This window comes from Cyanistes caeruleus, chromosome 7, assembly GCF_971803275.1.
Source record: "Cyanistes caeruleus chromosome 7, bCyaCae1.hap1.1, whole genome shotgun sequence".
Taxonomy (NCBI): domain Eukaryota; kingdom Metazoa; phylum Chordata; class Aves; order Passeriformes; family Paridae; genus Cyanistes; species Cyanistes caeruleus.
Genome location: NC_141707.1, coordinates 39,939,572 through 39,966,767, shown reverse-complemented (window position 1 = coordinate 39,966,767; position 27,196 = coordinate 39,939,572). Strand labels below are relative to the sequence as shown.

Here is a 27,196-nt window from a genome sequence, read left to right as displayed (position 1 = left end):
CCACATGCTGGCAATTGAACCTGGGATTTGCAAATCCATTACATGTCACTGCCATTCAGTTGCCCATGAAAGGTTTTATTCTACACTGTCCACCTGTAGCTGTCCCTGCAAGTTTTGGGTGAGCAGTGCTGCAAGGGAAGGCCTAGGAGAAGTGGAGGGGTATCTATGGGAACTGGATGATGGCCACAGCCCAAAGCTGGGTCCCTCCTGGGTTTGTGACTGCATCTCCTTGTGCAACAGCCTAGAGTTCTGAGATGTTGGGCTGCCCTCAACACTGCCCATCTTTGTGTCCCTGGCTCTGCAGCTACATACCTGAGATGTGCATGAGGAAAGAAAACCTAAACCAGTTTTTCATATAAAAATTAAAGCTGTATGGAAAGCATCATTGTTTTTTACTCTTAGGTATTAATACAAAATTGCATTCCTTTATGTGTTTGCTGTCTTGCTTTTCTGTGTAGTTACATTTTATTGCCTCAGTAGTTTGAGTAAGTGTTGATGTGACCATTGTGCTTGAAGATCAGTAAATGATTCTTTAGGTTCATCTATTGAACTTAAGGTCTTTCGTATAGCTTTCATGATTTAGAGACTTTTCTTCCTCTCAGTTACTGACCAGTAGGTCTTAATACATAAGCCAGGGAGAGTCTTAGAAAATGTGTTTTATCAGAAGGATAATGTGTGGATTCTTTTCTAGCTGTACACCGTGGGTCACCAGCTGAACATTTCAGACTGTAAAGTCTCTGTGGTTTCAGCTGATAAATTGGCTGGAGGTTGTGCCACAGGGGTTGCTAGGAATGTAAAGAAAACTAAAATAATACTCAGTGCATACTGTTTTTTCCTACAGTACAAGTACAAAGAAGGGTATCGCAAACAGCTGGGCCACCACATCGGGGCCAGGAACATTGAGGACGACCCCAAGATGATGTGGTCAATGCACGTGGCCAAGATCCAGAGTGACCGGGAGTACAAGAAAGCCTTTGAAAAGTCCAAGACCCACTTCAGCAGCCCTGTGGACATGCTGGGAGTGGTGCTGGCCAAGAAATGCCAGGAGCTGGTCAGTGATGCCGATTACCGGCACCCTCTGCACCGCTGGACCTGCCTGCCGGACCAGAATGACGTTGTCCATGCTAAGACAGTGTATGACCTGCAGAGCGATGTGAGTTGTTCTTTATTGGCTGTGTGACACTCCTGTGTTGCCTGTCCTGAATTCTTTTACTGTTGGAGGAAGGGATTGTGTGTCAGGGGAAGGGAAACAGATTGAAATTGTGTCCTAGAGAACCAAGGGTTGGTAAGTCTTGGGTGCAGATGAAAATGGTGTGAAGAGCCCTACGATATGGGTACAAGCCCTGAATGGGTGCTGGCGCGTTGACCCAGGGAAATGTGCTCCATTAAGCAGAGTTTCCTATGGTAGGAGTTGGGGTTGCTTGGAGTGAGGAGGTTGCTGAGCTGTTTGTGTCCTTTCCTGTCCTTCCAGAACGTGTACAAGTCTGACCTGCAGTGGCTGAGGGGCATTGGCTGGTCCCCAATTGGATCGTTGGATGCTGAGAAGAACAAGAGGGCGAGCGAGATCCTGAGTGACAAGAAGTATCGTCAGCACCCAGACACCATCAAATTCACGAGCCTTCCTGACTCAATGCCCATGGTGCTGGCAAAGCACAACTCCAAAATCATGGACCAAGTGAGATTTCCTTGTGTTTATATCCTGAAGGAAACAGATGCCTTCCTTTGTGAAGATGTTGGTTCTTCCATGGCCTGAATTGTGCAAGGAGAATGCTGGCTTCTCTTGCCTCAGGGATTTGAGTTCCTTGTTTGAGATCAAACAATCTTGTGTGGTTGAAGCAGTATTGGGGTGCAATGTGGAAAACGGTGAAGCATTGGAAAGTTTTGGGGAAAGGGCAGGAGTTTCTGGGTTAGTGCAAAGTCCAGGCCACCTTGCTTTGATTTATGGATGTGATCTTCTCATTGAGGTTGTTTCTCTAAACCTGTGTGATGTTCTTTCCTATTGTCCTCGTTTTTCAGCGCTCGTACATCTCAGCGTGGGAGAAGGACAAAACCAGCATTCACATCATGCCAGACACCCCTGGGATCCTGCTGGCCCAGCAGAACAAAGTGAACTTCAGTGAGGTGGGTGGTTGTTGTGGGTGCAGGCTCCATCCCTGGGCACTGCATCTCCCAGGCAGCAGCGTTGTCTGAGGGCATGGTGGTGTCTGTTTCAGAAACTGTACAAGCAGGCGATGGAGGAGGAGAAGAAGAAGGGCTACGACATGCGGGCAGATGCCATTCCCATCAAGTCTGCCAAAGCTTCCCGGGACATCGCCAGTGATGTGAGTGCGCAGGAGCCCATGTGACACATGCTGGGGCTGAATCCTTTCTTTCTTTACAATCTCTGTGGCTTCAGCTGCTGTATTTTCAGGAGGTGATGCCACGGGGGCTGCTGGGGCCATATAAAAATCCCAACCTAAGAGTGAACATGTTTTTTCCTACAGTACAAGTACAAGGAAGGGTATCGCAAACAGCTGGGCCACCACATTGGGGCCAGGAACATTGAGGACGACCCCAAGATGATGTGGTCAATGCACGTGGCCAAGATCCAGAGTGACCGGGAGTACAAGAAAGCCTTTGAGAAGTCCAAGACCCACTTCAGCAGCCCCGTGGACATGCTGGGAGTGGTGTTGGCCAAGAAATGCCAGGAGCTGGTCAGTGATGCCGATTACCGGCACCCTCTGCACCGCTGGACCTGCCTGCCGGACCAGAACGATGTTGTCCATGCCAAGACAGTGTATGACCTGCAGAGTGATGTGAGTTGTTCTTTATTGGCTGTGTTGTAAACACAAGTCTCTCTCGTGTTCCTCTGCTGGAAGTCTTCAATGTGGGGATAATAATTTTTGGCTAATTCTGAGGGACTAAGGTTGTGTTGTGGCACTTCTTTTCCTGGGCAGTCAGCGATGATGTTTGTATGGTTCATCCTTCATGGTCACAGAAGAATCCTTTCTTGCCCTGAATATTTTATGGGGAGAGTTTTGGGACCTTCATTACAGTAAGGCAGGGGAAGGGCAACAGAATCACATTTTTGCCTTTGGAGGACCAGCAGTGGCAATGGCAAGGTTTGTGTACAGTGGTGCATGGAGCAAAGGGTCTTGGGAGGCGTAAGGCACCTCCCATGCCTCTGTCAGCTGCAGAATGCCACATAGGGCAGGGCTTTGCTGGGGATACCAAGAACATGGAGAGGGAGGGCGGTGGGTGGATTCCTTGGTGGGTACTTATGGTGTTGCAGGAGTAGGGAGCTCGGTGTGAGAAGTTGATCTTAACGAGAGTGCCATTCCTGGTAGCTGGTGGGTTGACCAAGGGAAATGTGTTCCATTAAGTGGAATTTCCCATGGTAGGAGATGAGGTTGCTTGGAGTGAGGAGGTTGCTGAGTTGATTGTGTCCTTTTCCTGTCCTTCCAGAACGTGTACAAGTCTGACCTGCAGTGGCTGAGGGGCATTGGCTGGTCCCCAATTGGATCATTGGATGCTGAGAAGAACAAGAGGGCGAGCGAGATCCTGAGTGACAAGAAGTATCGTCAGCACCCAGACACCATCAAATTCACGAGCCTTCCTGACTCAATGCCCATGGTGCTGGCAAAGCACAACTCTGAAATCATGAACCAAGTGAGATTTCCTTGTGTTTGCATCCTGAAGGAAACAGATGCCTTCCTTCCCTGGATGTTGGTCTATGTCCTTCCATGGCCCAGGTTTTGCAAGGGGAGGAAATCGCTCTTGCCTCAGTGATTTGTGTTCCTTATTTGAGATAAACTCTTGTTTTGTGTGATTGGAGCAGTAATGGGGTGCACTGTGGAAAAGAAAAGGTTCAAGCATGGGAAACACTGGGGAAAAGAAATGTATTCTTGAATCAGTGCAAAGTACAGTCCCCTGGCTTTGCTTTGTGGATCTGATTTGCTCCTTGAATTTTTTCCCTGAGCCTGTATGAGCTTACCTCTCTGTCCTCGTTTTTCAGCGCTCGTACATCTCAGCATGGGAGAAGGACAAAACCAGCATTCACATCATGCCGGACACCCCTGGGATCCTGCTGGCCCAGCAGAACAAAGTGAACTTCAGTGAGGTGGGTGGTTGTTGTGGGTGCAGGCTCCATCCCTGGGCACTGCACGTGCCGGGCAGCAGCGTTGTCTGAGGGCATGGTGGTGTCTGTTTCAGAAACTGTACAAGCAGGCGATGGAGGAGGAGAAGAAGAAGGGCTATGACATGCGGGCAGATGCCATTCCCATCAAGTCTGCCAAAGCTTCCCGGGACATCGCCAGTGATGTGAGTGCACAGGAGCCCTCGTGGCACGTGCTGGGGCTGAATCCTTTCTTTCTTTACAATCTCTGTGGCTTCAGCTGCTGTATTTTCAGGAGGTGATGCCACAGGGGCTGCTGGGGCCATATAAAAATCCCAACCTAAGAGTGAACATGTTTTTGTCCATAGTACAAGTACAAGGAAGGGTATCGCAAACAGCTGGGCCACCACATAGGGGCCAGGAACATTGAGGATGACCCCAAGATGATGTGGTCAATGCACGTGGCCAAGATCCAGAGTGACCGGGAGTACAAGAAAGCCTTTGAGAAGTCCAAGACCCACTTCAGCAGCCCCGTGGACATGCTGGGAGTGGTGTTGGCCAAGAAATGCCAGGAGCTGGTCAGTGATGCCGATTACCGGCACCCTCTGCACCGCTGGACCTGCCTGCCGGACCAGAACGATGTTGTCCATGCCAAGACAGTGTATGACCTGCAGAGTGATGTGAGTTGTTCTTCATTTGCTGTGTGACAACCTTGGGTTATCTATTTTACTGTTGGAGGAGGTCTGTGAGCCAGGGGTAGGTCAGGGGAATTCAAATCTCTTTTTTCCTGGAGAACCAAGGGTTGGCAAAGCCAAGAAATTTTGTTGCTGAGATAGGTATGAAGAACATTAGGAGATAGAAATGGCTCTTCCAATGTCTCCGCCAGTTGCAGATTGCAAAATTTGGAACGTTTTTGATGGCAAAACCAAAGTGATAGAGGGGGAAGACTTGTGGATTTCTTGACAGCCTCTTGTGGTGTTGCAGGAGCGGGGAGACAAGTTTTTTGGAGCTGAACTTATCTGGAGGCACTTTTGTGGCACAGGCTGGTGGGTTGTCCTAGGGGAATGTGCTCCATTAAGCGGAGTTTCATGTGGTAGGAGATGAGGTTGCTTGGAGTGAGGATGTTGCTGAACTGATCTCTTTTCCTGTCCTTCCAGAACGTGTACAAGTCTGACCTGCAGTGGCTGAGGGGCATTGGCTGGTCCCCAATTGGATCATTGGATGCTGAGAAGAACAAGAGGGCGAGCGAGATCCTGAGTGACAAGAAGTATCGCCAGCACCCAGACACCATCAAATTCACGAGCCTTCCTGACTCAATGCCCATGGTGCTGGCAAAGCACAACTCTGAAATCATGAACCAAGTGAGATTTCCTTGTGTTTATATCCTGAAGGAAACAGATGCCTTCCTTCCCTGGATGTTGGCCTATGTCCTTCCATGGCTCAGGTTGTGCAATGGGAATGTTGGCTTCTCTTGCCTCAGGAATTTGAGTTCCTTGTTTGAGATCAAACAATCTTGTGTGGTTGAAGCAGTATTGGGGTGCAATGCGGAAAAGAAAAGGGTGAAGCATCAGAATGGTTTGGGGAAAGAGCAGGAGTTCCTGAGTCTGTACAAAGTAGAGCCCCCTTGCTTTGGTTCATGGAGCCAATCTTGCTGTTGAGTTTTTTTCCTCAGCCTGTGTGGTCTTATCTCCCTCCGTCCTCCTCGTTTTTCAGCGCTCGTACATCTCAGCGTGGGAGAAGGACAAAACCAGCATTCACATCATGCCGGACACCCCTGGGATCCTGCTGGCCCAGCAGAACAAAGTGAACTTCAGTGAGGTGGGTGGTGGTTGTGGGTGCAGGCTCCATCCTTGGGCACTGCATCTCCCAGGCAGCAGCGTTGTCTGAGGGCATGGTGGTGTCTGTTTCAGAAACTGTACAAGCAGGCGATGGAGGAGGAGAAGAAGAAGGGCTACGACATGCGGGCAGATGCCATTCCCATCAAGTCTGCCAAAGCTTCCCGGGACATCGCCAGTGATGTGAGTGCGCAGGAGCCCTCGTGGCACGTGCTGGGGCTGAATCCTTTCTTTCTTTACATTCTCTGTGGCTTCAGCTGCTGTATTTTCAGGAGGTGATGCTACAGGGGCTGCTGGGGCCATATAAAAATCCCAACCTAAGAGTGAACATGTTTTTGTCCATAGTACAAGTACAAGGAAGGGTATCGCAAACAGCTGGGCCACCACATAGGGGCCAGGAACATTGAGGATGACCCCAAGATGATGTGGTCAATGCACGTGGCCAAGATCCAGAGTGACCGGGAGTACAAGAAAGCCTTTGAGAAGTCCAAGACTCACTTCAGCAGCCCTGTGGACATGCTGGGAGTGGTGTTGGCCAAGAAATGCCAGGAGCTGGTCAGTGATACTGATTACAGGCACTACCTACATGAATGGACTTGTCTGCCCGACCAGAATGATGTGATCCACGCCAAGCAAGCCTACGACCTCCAGAGTGATGTGAGTACTTACTGATAAGCCCTGTACTGCTGAAATGTGTGGAATTTCCTTTGAATATAATCTAAATGAATTGCTCTCATGTTGTATTTTGTCACATTGTGGGTTTTTTTCCCTATTCCAAGCAAGGTCATTATATTTTGAGGAGTGAAGGAATCTGAATGTAAGAGCTTTTTGAAGGTCTATATACAGCCAAACAGCAGAATTAGCTCCATATAATCTGTCATAATAGTCAGTTTTAATATATTGAAATGCTGATTAACACATAAAGGGAAGTTTTTAACTGCTGCCTTTATATTTTGTAACAGAACTGCTACAAGTCTGACCTGGAATGGCTGCGGGGCATTGGCTGGGTCCCAATTGGTTCCTTGGAAGTTGAGAAGGCCAAGAGAGCAGGGGAGATCCTGAGTGACAAAATTTACCGCCAGCATCCTGACACCATCAAGTTCACCAGCATCCCAGATTCTCTCCCCATGGTGTTGGCCAAGCAGAACGCAGACACTATGAACAAGGTGAGTCTGGATTGGATCAGGTAACACATCAACATTCTTTGCCTAAACCCCTGAGACAGGACTAGGACACAGACCTGTGCCTGTGCTGTGAGATTTCAGCACAGTAATGCTGTAAAAATATAATTTCCATTCTTGGTAATCAATGGGAAACTTGTTTTCATCAAGAGCTGATTTAATGATATCTTCCTAGATAATGACTGGGTTAATTTGTCACTGTTATCAATTGTGAATGTCTCCAAATACTCTGCTGTGTTTCTCCTGCAGCGTTTGTATACAGAGGCCTGGGATAAAGACAAGACACAAATCCACATCATGCCTGACACGCCTGAAATCACACTGGCAAGAGAGAACAAGAAAAACTACAGTCTGGTGAGTGTGGGATCTCTCCAAATGTAACTGCTTTGTGCCATGGCTGGATCAGGAATGGTCTGGGAAACCTTCTAGAGGTGACACTATCAGTTTCCTTAAGTAACTCTCATATTTATCCAAAATATTGTGACTTTAAAATCATGTTTGTATATTTGTAGTAGGGCATACTTAGAACAGTGAGCACTGGTGAGAAGAAATTCCATACATTCCACACAAGTTGTGTGTTTACACTGAATTTTGGGGAGTCATTTCTGCCAGTGTGCATAATGTTGGGAAGGCAAAAATTAATATCAGAAAGGTAATTACTAGCATAATTCTGAAAAGGTATGATACCAGTGTTCAACATTATTTTAGGCAAATTCACATCAGTAAGTTTTTTCAATTACATCAGTGGTTTTAAAAAGTAAGTATTACTCCATTTGTATAGAAGAAAAATTTAGCTCTAAATTGTAGTCAATGTTACATTATTTAAAGCAATAAAATAAAAACTTATTAACAAATGTATTTAGCAAAAGTCTTCCTTTGACATGAATTTGTATCAGCTACTGATCTGAGGTTTTGAGTTAAAGGTAGGTTAAACTGGGTATAATAAACCTAAACACAATTATTAGATCTACTTCCAAGCAATTTGTTTTGCATAAAATATAATATATGGAACTTATATGAGTCCCATTGTTTAATTCTTCATCTAGAAACAATACAGACAGGCCATGGAAGATGCAAAGAAGAAAGGCTATGATTTGAGAGCTGATGCCATCCCCATCCAAGCAGCCAAAGCATCCAGGCAAATTGCCAGTGATGTAAGAATCTACTTTTTTCTTTCTTTCTGTGTTGACATCTCTCCTCTGCAACCTGGAAATTATCAGCTGGATTCTGTAAAAGCTACTGCAGTTAAACTTTGACCATAAAGTAATAGATTTTTCCAAGTAAATTATCATATGTGTTTAAAAAAATAAACATTGATAATTATAAGAACAATATAATGCTGCTATCATGATAATTGTATAGCTCATAGCCCTATATGTGTAAATATTTGCAGTATATGTATCATTATATGTAGAAAGGATTAAATACACTTAATAAGACCAGGATTATTTTTCACTAATATTAGTAATATACATTTCTTCAAAAAGCAAAATGATAAAAAAATTTCTGTTTAGTGTTCTAACTCAAAGAGTGAAAAGCTTTAGTCTTAGAATCCTAGGATATTATTATAGAGAGAATTAATTTGACTGTTTGGGGTTTTTTTTAATGGTAGGTTATAGATAAGTTTGGAAAGGTTGTTGTTAGAAATATTCAATATGATGACTCATAATTAATATATAATTGATATATTAATTAATATTTAATATAACTGATGTTTACAGGGGATACAGAAGTGTAATATCTTGGTCTGTGTTTCAGTACAAGTACAAGGAAGGGTATCGGCAGCAGCTGGGTCACCACATCGGGGCCAGGAACATCGAGGACGACCCCAAGATGATGTGGTCGATGCACGTGGCCAAGATCCAGAGTGACAGGGAGTACAAGAAGGACTTTGAGAAGTCCAAGACCAGGTTCAGCAGCCCTGTGGACATGCTGGGAATTGTGTTGGCCAAGAAGTGCCAGCAGCTGGTGAGCGACGCAGACTACCGGCACTACCTGCACCAGTGGATCTGTCTGCCCGACCAGAACGATGTGATCCACGCCAAGCAAGCCTACGACCTGCAGAGTGATGTGAGCAAATCCTACATTTGTAGTACAGTATTCCTGCAATACAGTAATTCTGTAATACAAAATAAAGTACTCCGTGCTATCCGTAATTTTTCAAATATGGATTATAAGGCTCTAGTCACTTACATCAGACTTGTTGAGATGTTTTCATTCTTTCAATTCTTTCATCAAATTTATGTTTAATCCTATTTTTTCAGTTCTTCATCTGATAATAATTTGGCAGAATTTGACACAGTATTTTGACATAATTTGACATAATATTTTTGATAATAATTTGACACAATAATTTGTGTCTTAGTCTGACAATAATTTGTGTGTTACTCTGATATTAGCATTGTTAGCACATTAGCATTACCTGCAAAACTTCTTTTATTGTTCTTATTTAATAACTATTTTACTTAACCTTCAAGATCAAGAATTGTTTTCAGAACTCTTTTTTCAGAAACATACCCAGTTGTGCTTGTTTATAATAATTTTACTATTCCATCACACTTGCACATACGTAACGGACTTTCAAATTTTTTTCAGGCTGTTTACAAATCAGACCTGGAATGGCTGAGAGGCATTGGATGGGTCCCAGCTGGTTCCTTGGAAGTTGAGAAGGCCAAGAGAGCAGGGGAGATCCTGAGCGACAAAATTTACCGCCAGCGTCCGGACACCATCAAGTTCACCAGTGTCACGGATTCCCTGGAGATGGTGTTGGCCAAGCAGAACGCAGACACCATGAACAAGGTGAGTCCTGATCCCTCTGGGCGGCACCTCTGAGGTCTCTGCCTCCCCCCTGGAGTCAGGACTGGGAATGAACAAGCAATGCTCATTGGTTAATTCTTTCTCCTTAATCAATGTGGTGTTTTTAAAGTGTTGTTACATTTCCACAAGTCAATCCTCCTTCTGTCAATATTATCTCTTCCTGATTACCTAACTTATTATCCTTGATATATTTCCTATATTTTCATCTGGTATGCTCTATATTTTCCCTGTCTATTGAAATATTAATGTGGTTTTGAATTCCATGTCAATCTCTTCCTGTTTTCCTTCTCAGCGTTTGTACACTGAAGCGTGGAACAAAGACAAGACCACGATTCACGTCATGCCTGACACGCCAGAAATCCTGCTGGCCAAACAAAACCGAGTGAACTACAGTGAGGTGAGTGCAACTGAAAGCTGAGACAATTAACTTGTCCTTCTGACAAGTATGCTTTTGTCATCTCCGACTTTTAGTTAATATTAAAATATTGTCAGGTTGTTAATTTCCACAAATGGCCTGTTCCCATGCTGACATGAGAATTGTTCTAGGAATTGACCTCCTGGATATCTAATTGGGCTATTAAAATATACTATCCCCCATAAATAAGAAATAATTTCTACAGTAAGGTATGGAAATACCTATTTTTTCTTAGCTTTCCTTAAATGATTTCCATTTTCCAAGCATCTACAAAAAAATTACAAGATCTTTGAAATCTGCTGGTTTTTTATTTTCTAGTAAATGCAGAGCTGGGCTGAAGATATTTAAATTGCCTGAAAATCAGCAGTATTGTTTAGGGACTTAAATAGTCTTATTACTCAGATGTGCTTAACTGAAATGCTATTTTGTTTTTGGAAGTAAATTGTGAATTTTTTCTCACAGAAAATGTACAAGCTGGCCTTAGAGGAGTCGAAGAAGAAGGGCCATGATTTGCGTTTTGATGCCATTCCCATTCAGTCTGCCAAAGCCTCCAGGGAGATTGCCAGTGAGGTGAGCAGGCTTTCTTCTCATTTCTCTGAGGATCTGGTAATGGAAAAGAATCAGAATGTTTGCTAATGTCATACTTCATAGAATAGATCCTACTGAAATCTTTTTTCTTAGTGATTCTTTTTAATGATTCCACTACATTGCCTTTAGTGCATGGAAGAAAGGGATTGCCAATATTTCTACTTTGAGGAATACATCCCTGTAATAAATAAATAAATATCATAATGTGAAGATTATTGATACGCTCCCTGCAGTCCTTCTCTTGATGTCCAAGGCTATTCCAGCAACATGATCAAAAAGGTGTATGAACCAATGGTAGAGTTTGTCAGATTCATTTCTAATTCAAACAATATTCCTGTTCAAGTGTTATAATGAAATTCAAGATGTCTGAACATAAAAACAGGGATAAACTATGCAATGACTGTGATAGCTTTTGTTTCTGGGATGAGGCAGGATCACTTAGAGATGGAGGATAACAGATTTTTGTACACTGTGTTTTCTATCAAATTTGATATTTCAACTTTTTGTACTAAGATCACATGATATGGTCTTGATCAAGGACTTTTGTGGAAAGTTTTAAAAGTAAGTTAATATTTACTATATTTATAATATTTATTTTAATCTTAATAGTAAAAAAATGTGAAATACCAAACTTTTAGAATATGACACTTAATGTTTAGTGAATTGAAAGTGTGTATAGTTATATAAAAAGTCTTAGATAATTATAGCAAATAAAAATGCTTCTTATGTGAAAATTAATCCCAGAGTAGGAAGACTTACATCATGTTTTTATCTTTACAGAACAATGAGTATGTTGAACTGTTAGAATTATTTATTAATTTGTTAATACACCAAATAACTTTAAATCTCTTCTGTTTCAGTACAAGTACAAGGAAGGGTATCGCAAACAGCTGGGCCACCACATCGGGGCGCGCAACATCGAGGACGACCCCAAGATGATGTGGTCAATGCACGTGGCCAAGATCCAGAGTGACAGGGAGTACAAGAAGGACTTTGAGAAGTCCAAGACCAGGTTCAGCAGCCCCGTGGACATGCTGGGAATTGTGCTGGCCAAGAAGTGCCAGCAGCTGGTGAGCGACGCAGACTACCGGCACTACCTGCACCAGTGGATCTGTCTGCCCGACCAGAACGACGTGATCCACGCCAAGCAAGCCTACGACCTGCAGAGTGATGTGAGTTGTCTGGCATTTGATTTTTGCTGAGGAATGAGTTTATTTTACACAGTTGGATGAGGCCATCTTATTCTGATATGGTAGAACCAAGTCATCCAGATTTATTCTTAAGTTTAATATTAAATTCTATTTAATAGAATAGTTTAATTCTACGGTTAATAGACACTCAGATCTCCTACAAGTTATATTAACTAACTAATATTTTAATGAAATCCTGTAATTGCAGGATTTGGACTATTTATCATTTACCATTTTTTGAATGTTGGATAATGTTTTCACCCTAAATGTAGGTGAAATGCTGTAATTTTTTCTACAATTTTCTTTACAGCTTTGAATTTGTTTGATTGAAGAGCTGATAGGAAGATTATTTTCCTTTGGAAAGATGCGCTGTGTAACATACGTTTTCATACATTAATCATTATTATGATTATTTTATTAAAATAACTTGTGTAATATTTTCTTATAACAGAACGTGTACAAGTCTGACCTGGAATGGCTGCGGGGCATTGGATGGGTCCCAGTTGGTTCCTTGGAAGTTGAGAAGGCCAAGAGAGCAGGGGAGATCCTGAGCGACAAAATTTACCGCCAGCGTCCGGACACCATCAAGTTCACCAGTGTCACGGATTCCCTGGAGATGGTGTTGGCCAAGCAGAACGCAGACACCATGAATAAAGTGAGTCCTGATCCCTCTGAGGTGACACCTCAGAGGTCTCTGCCTCACCCCTGGAGTCAGGACTGGGAATGAAATGAGCACAAGCAATGCTGCAGTTCAGACTTGATGTGTTTTCCATCAGTGTGCTCTCGTTAGTTTACTCAAAACTCTTGGACCTGTTAATGGAAACCTCAAATTTGTGTAATATTCCGCATTTTACATTAAAATATTATCCTTGGCTTGTGTGTTCATTGGGCACTAGTAATGCTTTGGTTTATTCATTATTCTGAAGCAATGTGTCTCCTTAGTGTTTTAAAACTCACTCAGATAAATTTTTCTATTGTTGATGTTACTTTTATGAGATTAACACATAACTGTATATCCATGTTATATTTTATAGCATCATAAAATGGTTTGGGTTAGAAGGGATAGAAAAGATCCTTTTGTTCCAACCCCCTGCCATGGGAAGAGACAATTTCTGCTAGACCAAGTTCCTATCATTTTAGTTATTGTGTTTTCCTTGATTATTGAGATTATTGCTTTGGAATAATATATATATTGGTCCTATAAATCTCTTCCTGTTTTCCTGCTCAGCGTTTGTACACTGAAGCGTGGAACAAAGACAAGACCACGATTCACGTCATGCCTGACACCCCAGAAATCCTGCTGGCCAAACAAAACCGAGTGAACTACAGTGAGGTGAGTGCAACTGAAAGCTGAGACAATTACAGGGTTTCTGCTAAGTACACTTTTGTCACCTTTGATCTTTTATTAATGATAAATGATTGTCAGGTTGCTTATTTTCATACATGGCCAGTTCCAGTACTGAAATCAGAGATGCTCTTTCACAAAATTAAATTTTGTTTTAAAATACATTATCTGCCATAAATGAGAAATCATTTCCACAGCAAGTTGTGAAAATAGGTAATTTAACTTTTTAAATGTTCCAGTCTTTGCCTTCCCTAAATGATTTCCATTTTCCAAACATCTACAATAAAATTACAAGGTCTTTTAAAATCTGGTTAGGTTCTTTTTTCTTTTCTAGAGAACAGTATTTAAATTGTCTGAAGATGAACAATAGTTTAGGGACTTCATTTGTTTTACTGCACAGTTGTGCTGCACTGAAATGCAGTTTTGAATTTTATTTTTTGCAACTAAAATGTGACTCTTTTTCTCACAGAAAATGTACAAGCTGGCCTTGGAGGAGTCGAAGAAGAAGGGCCATGATTTGCGTTTTGATGCCATTCCCATTCAGTCTGCCAAAGCCTCCAGGGAGATTGCCAGTGAGGTGAGCAGGCTTTCTTCTCATTTCTCTGAGGATCTGGTAATGGAAAAGAATCAGAATCTATGTTCAGTTCTTTGCTAATGTCATATTTCACAAAATAGATAATACAGAAATCTCTTTTCATGTGATTCTACCAAAGGCCTTCAGTGCACAGAAATAATGGATAGCCAGTATTTTTTGAGTGAGTTATGTTCACAGTAATGAATAAATATAATAACATGAAGGTTATTTATATGCTCCCATTACCATCCATGGATGTTCAAGTAGGATGAACAAGAAGATGTAGGAGTCTATGCTCGATTTTATCAAGTTAATTTCTGATTTAAAATAGGAAGTACTTTAAAATCTCTCCCCTAATGAGATATGTAAGTAAATAAATTCTAAAGGTTTAAATGCTTGTCTTTTCTGGAGGAAAAAAATAGTTTTGTTTCAGTGTCACACTGAAATCCAAAATGGTGGAATACAAAGCCGGGGAAAAACTCTGCACTGAATGGGACAGGTTTTGTTTCAAGGATGAGACAATATCACTAAGAGAATAACTCTTTCTGGGTTATGCTCCTTGTTTTTCTACCAAGAAATCTATTTAAATGCTTTGTGTTGAAAACAGATAAAATATATAAATATATGTGTGGATTTCTTTTCCTACAGTACAAGTACAAGGAGGGATATCGGAAGCAGCTGGGCCACCACATCGGGGCCCGCAACATCGAGGACGACCCCAAGATGATGTGGTCAATGCACGTGGCCAAGATCCAGAGTGACAGGGAGTACAAGAAGGACTTTGAGAAGTCCAAGACCAGGTTCAGCAGCCCCGTGGACATGCTGGGAATTGTGCTGGCCAAGAAGTGCCAGCAGCTGGTGAGCGACGCAGACTACCGGCACTACCTGCACCAGTGGATCTGTCTGCCCGACCAGAACGACGTGATCCACGCCAAGCAAGCCTACGACCTGCAGAGTGATGTGAGCAAATCCTACATTTGTAGTACAGTATTCCTGCAATACAGTAATTCTGTAATACAAAATAAAGTACTCCATGCTATCCGTACACAATAAAGTACTCTTGCACAATCTAATTTTTCAAATATGGATTATAAGGCTCTAGTCACTTGCATCAGACTTGTTGAGATGTTTTCATTCTTTCAATTCTTTCATCAAATTTATGTTTAATCCTATTTTTTCAGTTCTTCATCTGATAATATTTTGACATAATTTGACACAATATTTTGACATAATTTGACACAATAATTTGTGTCTTAATCTGACAATAATTTGTGTGTTACTCTGATATTAGCATTGTTAGCACGTTAGCATTACCTGCAATACCTCTTTCATTGTTCTTATTTTATAACTATTTTACTTAACCTTCAAAACCAAGAATTGTTTTCAGAACTCTTTCCTCAGAAACATACCCAGTTGTTCATATAGTATGTGCTTGTTTATGATCATTTTATTATTAGATCACACTTGCACATATGTAACAGTCTTTCAAATTTTTTTCAGGCTGTTTACAAATCAGACCTGGAATGGCTGAGAGGCATTGGATGGGTTCCTATTGGTTCCGTGGAAGTTGAGAAAGCCAAGAGAGCTGGAGAAATCCTCAGTGACAGGAAGTATCGGCAACCTGCAGACAAAATCAAATTTACCAGCGTGACTGATTCCTTGGCCATGGTCTTAGCCAAGCAGAATGCTGAGATCATGAACAAGGTGAGGGTGGTGTTGCCAGTTAATAGCACTTGTTCCTGAGGTGAAAAATTCAAAATGCAAAGTAAAACTAAAAACTTGTGGATTTAAGAGAAAATCTAAATTCAGCCATTGCACAGGAAAGCTTCTTCTCTCAGGGCTCAGCATGAAGTGAGCAGATGGTAAAAATCTACAGACAAAAGTCCCTTAAATCATAGATTTTCCAAGAGTACTACTGCATGATGAAAAAGTCATGAGGAAATACCTGAAGTTCTTTGGATGTGAAAATGCTGCAACATATCTCAGATCTGGAGGGTGAAAGTCACTAAGTGCCTCTTCCTTTATAACAAACATAATCAAACATTTTATACAGAATAATTAATACACTTTTCCTCCTATGGCTGTTTCTCCACAATCCAAAATCAATCAATTGCTGCCCCAGCTTAACCTGAGAAATAATGAGGAGGGACAAAGTTTCTTGAGCTGTTCAGAAGAAGCTTTGCTGAGTCAGGGTATTAGAGCTCACTGGAGCTACCACAGCAGTTTGTAAAATAATTGTAATTGTAAAATAATTTCATAAAGAACTGTTTGTAAAGGGCTGTTTTCCTCTCTCCTAGCGCTTGTACACAGAAGCCTGGGATGCAGACAAGAAGTCCATCCATGTCATGCCTGACACACCAGACATTCTGTTAGCAAAGGCCAACGCAGCCAACGTTAGCAAGGTAAGGATATTTTAAACATTTACTAAACTAGTGGAAATTCAGAGCTAAGTCAGCATTTCTTTAATCATAAAGATGTTCTAAAATATGCATTCGTGAAAATTTTGAGAGACAGTTACGAAATGTAGAAATCCCATTTTTTAGAATATTGATAAGCCATTTTCTGTCTTCTTTTGTGTAGAACCTTTATGTAAAAGCCTGGGAAGAGGCAAAAAAGAAGGGTTATGACATGAGAGCTGATGCGATTCCAATCAAAACCGCAAAGGCATCAAGAGATATTGCGAGTGACGTATGTTCTTCCTTTACATTTATTTTCAGTTACCTTAAAAACAAGAGTATATACTTTTGTGATCAGTAACAATAGGAAATTATGGGGCCTTCATCCCAGATTCACTTATTTTTGTATTTCTAGTACAAGTACAAAGAAACCCACGAGAAGGAGAAAGGCCACTACATCGGGTGCCCCAGCGCCAAGGAGGACCCCAAGCTGGCATGGGCCGCGCGCGCCATGGCCCTGCAGAACGACCGCCTCTACAAGAAGGCCTACAATGATTCCAAGACCCAGATCCACATCCCTGTGGATGCCCTGTCAGTGCAGGCAGCCAAGGAGTGCCAGACCCTGGTCAGTGACGTTGACTACAGGCAGTACCTGCACCAGTGGACCTGCCTTCCTGACCAGAATGACGTGATCCACGCGCGGCAGGCCTACGACCTCCAGAGTGACGTGAGTGGCAATCACTGTAGGAAAGTTTTAGGGCAGGTGTGTGAGACTCTGTTTGTTAGTGACTGGCAAATATACCTTCAAATGCACATTCATGACCCCGCACTCGGTCCTGGTATGTCTATTTTATCCTTTCCAAAGGATTTCAGCCTGAGTGCCAGAAATATTTGGGGCTGTTCATAAGGAAGCTATGTTCTCTTGGGCTGCTCTAGAATATTTGCCTGCAGACTACTTGCAGATTATGCCCCTGGTTTGAATGCAATGTCTTAAAAGTGTCATTGTTTCTCTGCAAACCAGGGGTGCTGTGTCTAGAAAAGACCTGATACAACATGGCGTCACTGGCTGCTTGTTGCGTAAAGAGTACGAGAAGGAGTTGGGGAAAGGCTTGTAAAAAAACCTTCTTGCACTTAGAGTTAGAACTACAGAATCCCAAAATGGTTTGGGTTGGAAAAGATCATTTTAGTCCAACTCTGTCCCTGCCATGGGTATGGGACACCTTCCACTAGACCTGGTTATTCAGAGCCTCATCCAGACTGGCCTTGAACATCTCCAGGGACCAAGAATCCACCAGCTCTCTGTGCTGCTTTATCTCTGCAATGCCACTAACCCTTGACTCATTTGTAGAACGTGTACAAGTCTGACCTGGAATGGCTGCGAGGCATTGGCTGGCTGACAGAAGGTTCTGTGGATGTGGTCAAAGCCAAGAAAGCTCAGGAGCTCCTCAATGACCGCTTGTACCGCACGCGGCCGGAGCAGCTGAAGTTCACCAGCATCACTGACTCCCCAGATGTTGTCCTGGCCAAGACCAACGCCATGCAGCTCAGTGATGTAAGCTCTCCTTCCTCTTGTGGGATGACATTTCTTTTCTTTCTGGTGGACAGTAAAATTTCTATGGTGGGAATGATGAGTTGGGAAGTTTTGCAAATTGGAATTACTAAAGAATTCCTTTTGGTGTTTTATTTTCACCATACTGAATTGCCATGGTTCCTCCTTTCTCCTCAGCGTCTGTATCGTGAGGCCTGGGATAAAGACAAGACCCAGATCTCCCTCCCTTCGGACACTCCTGTCATGCTGCAGTCTAAAGTCAACGCTATCAACATCAGCAATGTAAGAGAGTAACATGAAATATTTGTGAAGTGTTAGAAAATGAAGCCTGGCAATTGTTCTTCCAGTTTTTTCTGTAAATGGTGGTGTACAAACCCACCTTCTAATGTGCTTGTAAATAGGAAATTACATCCAGAGCCTTTTTATCAGCTCTCAGCCTATCAACAGGTTGTGTGTTCATCAGTAAACTCCCAAGCTCAGTGTGCAATTCCATACAACTCTGGCTCCCTTTGGCAAAACCTGCCAAATGCATTCCATGGAGGAGTTGTTGGAGTCTGCAGTCATAGTGGTCTGTCTTCAGGAATATTTCTGGTGCCCCTCTGTGTTTTAATCTTGCACCTATTTAAGTCATGAATTTTCTGTTGCCAAGATCATTATTGTAACTCTGCCGGTTACAGGAAGCAAACAGAGCTCCCAAGCTGGTCATTCCAGGAAAGCAGGTTTTTAGAGAAGGCATTTCACTATGTTTAATGAAGGTGATTAATTTTCTCTACAGAAACATTATCAGAAGGCCTGGGATGAAGCCAAAGCAAAAAGCTATGACCTGAGAGCTGATGCCATTCCCATCAAACAAGCCAAGGCCTCCAGAGACATTGCCAGTGAGGTACAGCCTTCTCTTCGTGTGGTGCTTGTGTGTCTGCAGAGCCAAGTGAAGCTCAGGCTGGCAGCCCAGGACAGCTGGAAGCCTTTTGTCTGGTTGTGTCCAGGTGAGCAACACACCTTCTGTTCTCTCTGCTCTTGCAGTACAAGTACAAAGAAACCCACGAGAAGCAGAAAGGCCACTACATCGGGTGCCCCAGCGCCAAGGAGGACCCCAAGCTGGCGTGGGCCGCGCGCGCCATGGCCCTGCAGAACGACCGCCTCTACAAGAAGGCCTACAATGATTCCAAGACCCAGATCCACATCCCTGTGGATGCCCTGTCGGTGCAGGCAGCCAAGGAGTGCCAGACCCTGGTCAGTGACGTTGACTACAGGCAGTACCTGCACCAGTGGACCTGCCTTCCTGACCAGAATGACGTGATCCACGCGCGGCAGGCCTACGACCTCCAGAGCGATGTGAGTCCCCATAGAGATGTGCAGTTGTACTCTTAGTATTTAATAGATAATAGCCTTATTCTGATTGTTCAATGCTATACAGTCACAGGTTAATAGACTGTTTTCTTCAATTTTTTTGTGACTGCTATTACGTGATTTTTTGCACTCTTAAAAGGCACTGGTTTTATCTCTAAATTTTATAAAGCTTTAGTTGATAATGTGTCGCATAATGCTTTCGGACAGGTGTGATTTGGAGAGGCTGAAGGATTTGTCTTTCTTGCTTTGATGGGACTTAGGAATAACTGCTGTTTGCTACCTCGGAATCAGGTGGCTTTTGTTACTTCAGTTTGCTTGAGTCATCTTGGAAATTTGTTAAATTGGAAGAAAACTCCGTGAGGTAGCTAGTTAGAGGTTTTAGTGGCTGATTGCAAAGCAGGAGGAGTCAGAGTAGCTGATTTCCTGACCTGGCTTTGCTGCTTATCAGTTCCTCTTCCACTGTTTCAATTACAAGCTTTGGAGATGGGATTCCTGTTCCTTGTTTTTTGTCAGTTTTCCTGGTAGGCAGCTTGGGGTTTTTCAGGACTTGTAAACCATTGGAATGACTAGTGGAGTAAGTGTTTTGGAGGGGACAGGAAGACTCTTCTAAGCTTTTAACATTCATCATCATTAACTGCAACTCCTGTCAGTTGTTTCTTCTTACAAGGTTTAGAATATGTTGTTTAAGACCTGAACTATTTAATTTAAATTAATTTTAGATTTAACTTTACTTACGACACTGAACATCTCATGTATATAAAAAGGATTCATCAGACTCTAGTTAGGTTTATAAAACACAACCTGCTTTGCAAGGCTTAAAATAATTAAGATAATAATTTTAAACAATGTTTTCCTTTTCTGATTGTCTCACCCAGGCTGTGTACAAGTCAGACCTAGAGTGGCTCCGTGGAATTGGCTGGTTGCCCAACGATTCTCCAGAAATTAAGAGGGTGAAGAATGCCCAGGATCTCCTGAGTGACAACGTGTATCGGACCCCCATTGACAGTGTGAAATACACCAGTGTTGTGGATTCCCCAGATGTTGTTCTGGCCAAAACCAATGCTGAACAGATCAGCATTGTAAGTTCCAACCTCCTCAAAGCTGCTTCCACACCAGAAACTAAAGCTAATGGGAAATCTCACTGCTAAGATATAAAACTGATCAGTGGTGTTTTAAGTCGAATGCTTTTCCGAACGTTTTACTCTTTAGAGATGATAGTTTGGGAGAGATTTATGGGATTTTATGTTACTGATAAGTGAAATTCCATAATTCTGATGATATTATGAAATTTCTGTTTTAACAGCCAAAATATAAAGAAGCCTGGGAAAAGGACAAGACTATGATCCACATCATGCCAGACACACCTGAAATTAACCTAGCCAAGGCTAATGCTGTTAATTACAGCCAGGTATGTTTATCATTCTCTTTTCTCTAAAATAGGATGTGAATTACGTAATTCTAAGATGTTGAATCTCTTTGAATCTCACTGAAGTCTGTCTTCATACGGGGCTTGTGACATTCCCTTCCATCTATCTAATATCCTTAAAGTATTCAGCTGTTTTAAAATAAATACTTACATTCAGCTACTTACAAATTATAAATATCATGCCCCACTGAGGGAATATTTTATTGAAATGGATGAGAATCCAAGGCATATAAATATTTTTTACACTTTTACAGACTCCCTCTGTGCTTTATAGGTTGCACAGCTTGTGCTGCATGTTTCAGAGGCAGCTGCATTTATGGTTAGGAGCAGGAGTGCTCAAAAAATTTCATGGTATTTCAGCAAATAAATATCTGGAAACTCTGTTTTTATAATGGCAAATACCAGAGCATTCAGCATGTGTGTGATGTTTTCTCTGTCTTTTCAGAAACAATATAAAGGAGCTTGGGATGAGCTGAAGATGAGCTATGACTTGAGAGCAGATGCCATTCCAATCAAGACAGCCAAGGCTTCTAGAGAGATTGCCAGTGATGTAAGTGCCAAAAGAAGCATCTCCCATGCTTCAGGAGCTCTTTCATGCTAGCTGTTACTAATGGTGACCTCTGCTCTTGCCCCAGTACAAATACAAGCTGGAGCACGAGAAGCAGAAGGGACACTACGTGGGAGTGCCGAACGCAAAGGGAGATTCCAAAATCCAGTTTGCCCTGGATGTAGCCAAAGTTCAGAGCGAACGAGAGTACAAGAAGCACTTTGCCAAGCAGAAGACCCAGTGCCACCTGCCAGTGGACATGATGTCCATTGTGGCAGCCAAGCACGGGCAGACCCTGGTGAGCGATGCCGACTACCGGCACTACCTGCACCAGTGGATCTGCCTCCCCGACCAGAACGATGTCATTCATGCCAGGCAAGCCTACGACCTCCAGAGTGATGTAAGTTCACCTGAAACCTCCCTTAAACACCTCTTAATGCAGTTCTGTGTTGCCTCTTCTTATTCTGCTAAAGCCCTAAGGAGTGGGAATCTTTTCCTGAGTTCAGGGAACTCACCTTGCTCTTTGTTAGAGTTGCAAAGTATAGGCCACTTATAAATTGCCATGTTTGAAGGGTGATAAATTCAGATGTAGTGCTCATGTTGGAATTACCGCTCCCCTTTTAACCACTGGAAGTAAATTCTGTTATTTATGAATCTTGCTGGATTGTACAGGGAAGTGTAACTAAGAGCATGGACCCTGTTTTGTTTGGTTTCCCCAGGCTGTTTATAAAGCTGATTTGGAATGGCTGCGGGGAATTGGATGGTTGCCAAATGATTCCCTTGGAGTCAAGCATGTCAAATATGCTGGAGATCTCCTGAGTGAGGTAACCAAGTGTTTTTCAATACTAAAATTTTCTTGAGAGCGATTTGTCACTCAAAGTATTTTAAATGGTTTAAACGATGAGATTTTTTTTCAAATGAAAAATGGAATTGGAGTATTTTCACAATATTCATTGTGTATGGAGAGGTTTTTCTCCACAAGAAATTTCTTGTCTTGTGTATCTATTCAGAATTGCTATACTAGGCATCCAATATTCTGGGGTAATCTCTTTTTCTTTTTGTTGTACAGAGAAAGTACCGCACAAAAGCTGAAACTCTCCCGTTCACTCCCGTGGCCGACAGAGTTGATTATGTCACAGCAAAGAATAGCACTGAAATCCGCAGTGATGTGAGTTTGCTCTCAGTGTCTGGGCTGCATTTGACTTCTGTAATTCTGTATTCAATGTGCTTTTTCTAATGGCCTTGCAAATTCAGGGGTTGGTTCATTATTGTGTGTGTAAATTATGGTGTGTTCCCGGTTCTGTGGTGGTGCTACAAGGCAATCATTTCTTTCTGTGTCCTAGATTAAATACCACAAAGAATGGAACGAGACCAAGGCAAATTATACATTCACAGATACACCACAGCTGGATATGGCCCGAGAGGCAGCCAGAATTCTAAATCAGGTATGTGGTCTCTCCTTGACAGCTTCTACTCACATTTTTTAGGTATTTAAAAAACCTGCCTTATTGATGACAACCTGAAGGAAGGATTTGTTATCCTTATACTTCTATACAAATTACATACATACAGTAATCGTTATCATTGTAGTAGTGTTGAATTCCTCATGACTTTTATTTCCCACAGAATTTATACAAGGAAAGCTGGGAGAAAGAAAAAGCCACTGGTTACCTCCTGCCTCCTGACACGATGCAGATCTCTCACGCCAAGCACTCGAGTGATGTCCAAAGTGAGGTAAGGATTTTTCTCATTAAGAAGATGAGGCTTTAAAGAGTTAAAGGCCTTGAAAATTCCCAAACAGACTTAAAAAGCTTTCCACCTGGGGTAACATCCAGACTTCCCATGGCCTATGAATTCCACTCTTCTCCAAATAATTCAGCCATCTTTGTGATTATGGGATTTGGAGTGCTGAAGGTCAGATTTCTTCCACATTGACTCTTTCCAGAAACAGTCCTTTCAAAATCAACTGGGCTGGACTTGCATATTTTATAAATGTTAAATAATTTAAGTGATACTATGATTATAACATATATGGCTCTGATTTCACTTTTTGGCCTATCAAAACCTGTAGGCCAGTACACACTTTACATTTTAAACATTTGCATAATGGATCATGAAATTATTACATGACTCTTATTTGGAATAAACATTTTGTCAAAGCAGTGTGATGTAAATACTGTAAATAAGCATCCACTCTTAAAACAATCTCAGTTTGTTGCCAAAATGAGACTAAATGCGCTTGTTAGGAAACATTTTCTAGCAAGTCTTTCCTCTTGTGTTAACAATAGCTTTTACTGAAAATTTGGAGTATATTAGACTAGAAGATGATATATTTTGAACTGGAAAGCCCATGCAAAGTAATATTATTGTTTGAGACCAGATTTTGGTCGTGCACTGAAAACTTAAGGCTGCATTTGACAACTCCCTGTCTCATCTGCTTTTTGTGTCAACAAACCTGAAGCCATTCCCAGGTTAAACCAGAGTGGATACAGCCAGTGCTGATTTTCTCTGTGTTTCTCCCCTCTCCCACCAGCTGAAGTACAAAGCTGAGTATGTCAAGCAGAGAGGTCACTACGTGGGAGTTGCCAAGATGAGAGATGACCCCAAGCTGGTGTGGTACGAGCATGCGGGCGAGATCCAGAACGACAGGCTGTACAAATCAGACTACAACAAAACCAAGTCCAAAATCCACATGCCTTCGGATGCCATGGCAGTTGTGGCAGCCAAGGAGTGCCAGAACTTGGTCAGTGACGTTGACTACAGGCAGTACCTGCACCAGTGGACCTGCCTTCCTGACCAGAATGACGTGATCCACGCGCGGCAGGCCTACGACCTCCAGAGTGATGTGAGTGATGGTGCAGCCTTCCAGGTCCTTTCCACCTGGTCTGGCCTAAGGATATTTCCCACGGCACATAATCCATCCTGAGGTCAGTAATTTCTGTCCTTTTGCATTGTCTTTCTGATTTAGAACATCTATAAGGCTGATTTGGAGTGGCTTCGTGGCTGTGGTTGGGTCCCTCTCGATTCAGTGGAGCATAAGAAAGTTAAGAATGCACAGGAACTGATAGACAAGGTAAAGAGAAAATATTTCAGCAGTTCCACGATTAGCAATTCTTTCTCATGCACAGTGTTTAAGACATTATTTCACCTCTTTGCAGAGAGCATACACTAAAGAAGCCCTGGAGAACTTTTCCAAGTACACAAGCGTGGTTGACACTCCTGAGATCGTTTTGGCAAAGATGAACTCTGTCAATCAGAGTGATGTATGTACCTTTTTTATTAAATAGAAATTAATATAGAAGAATTAGTAGATGATTTAATTGCTTTTGCTTTCCTGGGGTAAACAAGTAAGAAGTTTTATGAATGAACAACACAATATTGTCATCCAAATAATTTAACATTTTCCTGTTGGAGATGGCATGTCCTGACTTAGAGTTTGCATAGATTTTTCTTATAGTAGTTGAAAACTGAGTCCTGTTCTTGATGAACAGTTCATGGAGTTCCTGGTGTTCCAAAAGTGTACTTGCTGAGCAGTATCTCAGATTTTTCAAGAATGCCATGTGGATTTTGAGGTGACACAGTAACATTTGCCTGTGTCTTACAGTGGTTGGAATGTCCTACACAAGGTTATTACATTATGACACAGGAGAAAATAAATGTCTGCTACTAATAGATGGACTAATGGGAATAATGTGTTTCTCCTGTGGAATTAACTGTGTGTTTGTTTTCTTTTGCAGCTAAAATACAAAGAAACTTTTAACCAGGAGAAAGGCCAGTACATCGGGTCTGATGATACTCCTGCTCTGCACCATGCCAAAGACATGGCCTTGCTCCACAGTGAGGTGAGATCCCATAAATATCAACCTTTGAAAGCCACAGAGTGTAGGGCAGACTTGAGGAGCTGTTCCACTCTCAGCAGTGGCACTGGGAAGGTTGTTTAACCCCTCTTTTCTTCAGCTTTCCCATTTGGATTGCTGGAATCAGGGTGATTTCTTTCCTTATTGAAGTGGTCTCAAAGGACAGCTGTGTGGTGCTTGGAAGTCATAATAGTGTGTCAAAACCAAATGTAATTCCATCCAGTAATATCTTCTGAGAATACTGATAAATTATACATTTACTTTTTCTATAAGAAATGGAAAGTGTAGAAGATTTACATTATTAAGCAGTTACTTTTGAGTAGTCTCACTGATTGTAATGAGAAACTTCTATTTTTTAAAAATAGAAGTGATTATTCATTCATGTGAGTAGGCACTTCATAATTTAATCTGAAGGTGAATATATTTAATATTTAACAAAATAAGTATTAGAAAAGTGCCATTGACACTGTTTCTTTAAAAAACATCGATATTTCTTGAAGACTTTTCACAATTTTGATTATCTATAAAATTATCTTCTATAATTATCTATATTATATATAATATAGATATATATTTTATATATCTATATATATTTATATATTCATATTATATACAATATAGATATTTATATATTTATATATTATATATAATATAATATCTATTTATATTATATTATATTACATTACATTACATTACATTACATTATATTATATTATATTATATTATCTATAAAAACACTTCTATACTGTACTTTTAAACCAGAGTTCATATCTATATTTTGGATATTTTTACTACTCTTCTGATATAAATATAATAAAGAAAGCAGAAATCACTCAAACTTGTGCCCAAGTAAATTCCTGAAGTGAACACCTGTCCTGTTTGTTTTATACTAAATGACTGTTCAAAACAACCATCCTCCATTTAATTTATTGGGAACCACTGTAAAAATAAAAATGAAATTAAAAGTAAAAATTCTGTATTCCATGTCATATCCCCTGTGTGTACAAATGGGAAATAGAATTGATTTTTTCATTAAAATCTGCATGTGTTTTGTTTGTCTAGAAACATTACAAGAAGGCTTGGGAGCAGAGCAAGCCCATTGGATACACTCTGGATGAGAAATACGTTCCACTCGTGGGAGCCAAACATGCAAACCACATCAACAGTGAGGTCAGGAGGGATTCCCCGTTCTTTCCCTTTTCCCCCCCAATATGTTGTTGGAATGAACATTAAAATTCCCATGTGAATATTTTTTCAGCTTAAATATAAGGAAATATATGAGAAGCTGAAAGGCCATTACCTGGCTGGGAAGGATATCAGTGATTTCCCCAGTGTCATTCATTCCCGGGAATTCCAGAAAATGAGGAGCGCGGTAAGGAATGAACGAGTCTGGAATGTTTTCCATTTGTTTTGTTTCACCATTTATTTCACTGATGAAAGTCACTATTTCATTATTTAAACATAAATAAGGCAAAGCTTAATAGAGCTGTAGAATCACAGGATCATTAAGGCTGGAAAAGGCTTCCAAAATCAAGTCCAGCCTTAATATAAATCCACAGTATTATCAGTAAAAGTAATTTCAACATGTTTCTATTTCCTGAATGCTTATTTTATATGTGGGTTTAATAATTGAATTTTAAATTATTTAGGAGATTGAAAAGGGATTTGTTTAGCTATTAGAAAAACTACAGTAAGGAAAAAAAAACCACCTTTTTCTGTTTCAGTCTAAGGATCTGAGCAGTAAAAAATACCATGTGTGATTAATTTCCTTCACAAATAAAGAAAATTATTTTTGAGATCTTTCAGATTTTGAGTTGAAGTAGGAATTTAAGAACTGGAAAATTAAATGTACATTTGGTGTGCTGCTGTTGTCAGCACTGCACATACAGCGTGTCATGCAGGCCATAAAATCAGTGTAATCCCAAATATTCTATCTTTAATTAGATGAAAACCATTTGTGGAGCAGGAGTTTTTTAACCCTGAAGACTTGTTAGTTTTCTCACCAGCTGTTAAACTGCAAGTGAGGGTCATTG

General features: G+C 41.5%; 1 protein-coding gene across 29 annotated transcripts in view; it reads left to right on the top strand.

Annotated features, from left to right (window-relative positions):
* The window catches only part of NEB (nebulin), a 96,448-nt gene that overhangs the window by 24,388 nt on the left and 44,864 nt on the right, over positions 1 to 27,196 (top strand). For all 29 annotated transcript variants that reach the window (XM_086897958.1, XM_086897980.1, XM_086897979.1 and 26 more), the window contains exons 39-85: positions 842 to 1,153; positions 1,472 to 1,675; positions 2,017 to 2,121; positions 2,214 to 2,321; positions 2,484 to 2,795; positions 3,445 to 3,648; positions 3,995 to 4,099; positions 4,192 to 4,299; positions 4,462 to 4,773; positions 5,251 to 5,454; positions 5,807 to 5,911; positions 6,004 to 6,111; positions 6,274 to 6,585; positions 6,891 to 7,094; positions 7,359 to 7,463; positions 8,156 to 8,263; positions 8,868 to 9,179; positions 9,705 to 9,908; positions 10,219 to 10,323; positions 10,804 to 10,911; positions 11,790 to 12,101; positions 12,571 to 12,774; positions 13,348 to 13,452; positions 13,934 to 14,041; positions 14,687 to 14,998; positions 15,539 to 15,742; positions 16,336 to 16,440; positions 16,619 to 16,726; positions 16,850 to 17,161; positions 17,783 to 17,986; positions 18,161 to 18,265; positions 18,759 to 18,866; positions 19,007 to 19,318; positions 20,209 to 20,412; positions 20,637 to 20,741; positions 21,205 to 21,309; positions 21,395 to 21,706; positions 22,026 to 22,130; positions 22,376 to 22,474; positions 22,650 to 22,751; positions 22,933 to 23,040; positions 23,840 to 24,151; positions 24,275 to 24,379; positions 24,465 to 24,569; positions 25,044 to 25,148; positions 26,226 to 26,333; positions 26,422 to 26,535. In XM_086897958.1, the coding sequence (XP_086754084.1) occupies positions 842 to 1,153; positions 1,472 to 1,675; positions 2,017 to 2,121; positions 2,214 to 2,321; positions 2,484 to 2,795; positions 3,445 to 3,648; positions 3,995 to 4,099; positions 4,192 to 4,299; positions 4,462 to 4,773; positions 5,251 to 5,454; positions 5,807 to 5,911; positions 6,004 to 6,111; positions 6,274 to 6,585; positions 6,891 to 7,094; positions 7,359 to 7,463; positions 8,156 to 8,263; positions 8,868 to 9,179; positions 9,705 to 9,908; positions 10,219 to 10,323; positions 10,804 to 10,911; positions 11,790 to 12,101; positions 12,571 to 12,774; positions 13,348 to 13,452; positions 13,934 to 14,041; positions 14,687 to 14,998; positions 15,539 to 15,742; positions 16,336 to 16,440; positions 16,619 to 16,726; positions 16,850 to 17,161; positions 17,783 to 17,986; positions 18,161 to 18,265; positions 18,759 to 18,866; positions 19,007 to 19,318; positions 20,209 to 20,412; positions 20,637 to 20,741; positions 21,205 to 21,309; positions 21,395 to 21,706; positions 22,026 to 22,130; positions 22,376 to 22,474; positions 22,650 to 22,751; positions 22,933 to 23,040; positions 23,840 to 24,151; positions 24,275 to 24,379; positions 24,465 to 24,569; positions 25,044 to 25,148; positions 26,226 to 26,333; positions 26,422 to 26,535 (8,133 nt within the window). The remainder of the gene's footprint in view (positions 1 to 841; positions 1,154 to 1,471; positions 1,676 to 2,016; positions 2,122 to 2,213; positions 2,322 to 2,483; positions 2,796 to 3,444; positions 3,649 to 3,994; positions 4,100 to 4,191; positions 4,300 to 4,461; positions 4,774 to 5,250; positions 5,455 to 5,806; positions 5,912 to 6,003; positions 6,112 to 6,273; positions 6,586 to 6,890; positions 7,095 to 7,358; positions 7,464 to 8,155; positions 8,264 to 8,867; positions 9,180 to 9,704; positions 9,909 to 10,218; positions 10,324 to 10,803; positions 10,912 to 11,789; positions 12,102 to 12,570; positions 12,775 to 13,347; positions 13,453 to 13,933; positions 14,042 to 14,686; positions 14,999 to 15,538; positions 15,743 to 16,335; positions 16,441 to 16,618; positions 16,727 to 16,849; positions 17,162 to 17,782; positions 17,987 to 18,160; positions 18,266 to 18,758; positions 18,867 to 19,006; positions 19,319 to 20,208; positions 20,413 to 20,636; positions 20,742 to 21,204; positions 21,310 to 21,394; positions 21,707 to 22,025; positions 22,131 to 22,375; positions 22,475 to 22,649; positions 22,752 to 22,932; positions 23,041 to 23,839; positions 24,152 to 24,274; positions 24,380 to 24,464; positions 24,570 to 25,043; positions 25,149 to 26,225; positions 26,334 to 26,421; positions 26,536 to 27,196) is intronic.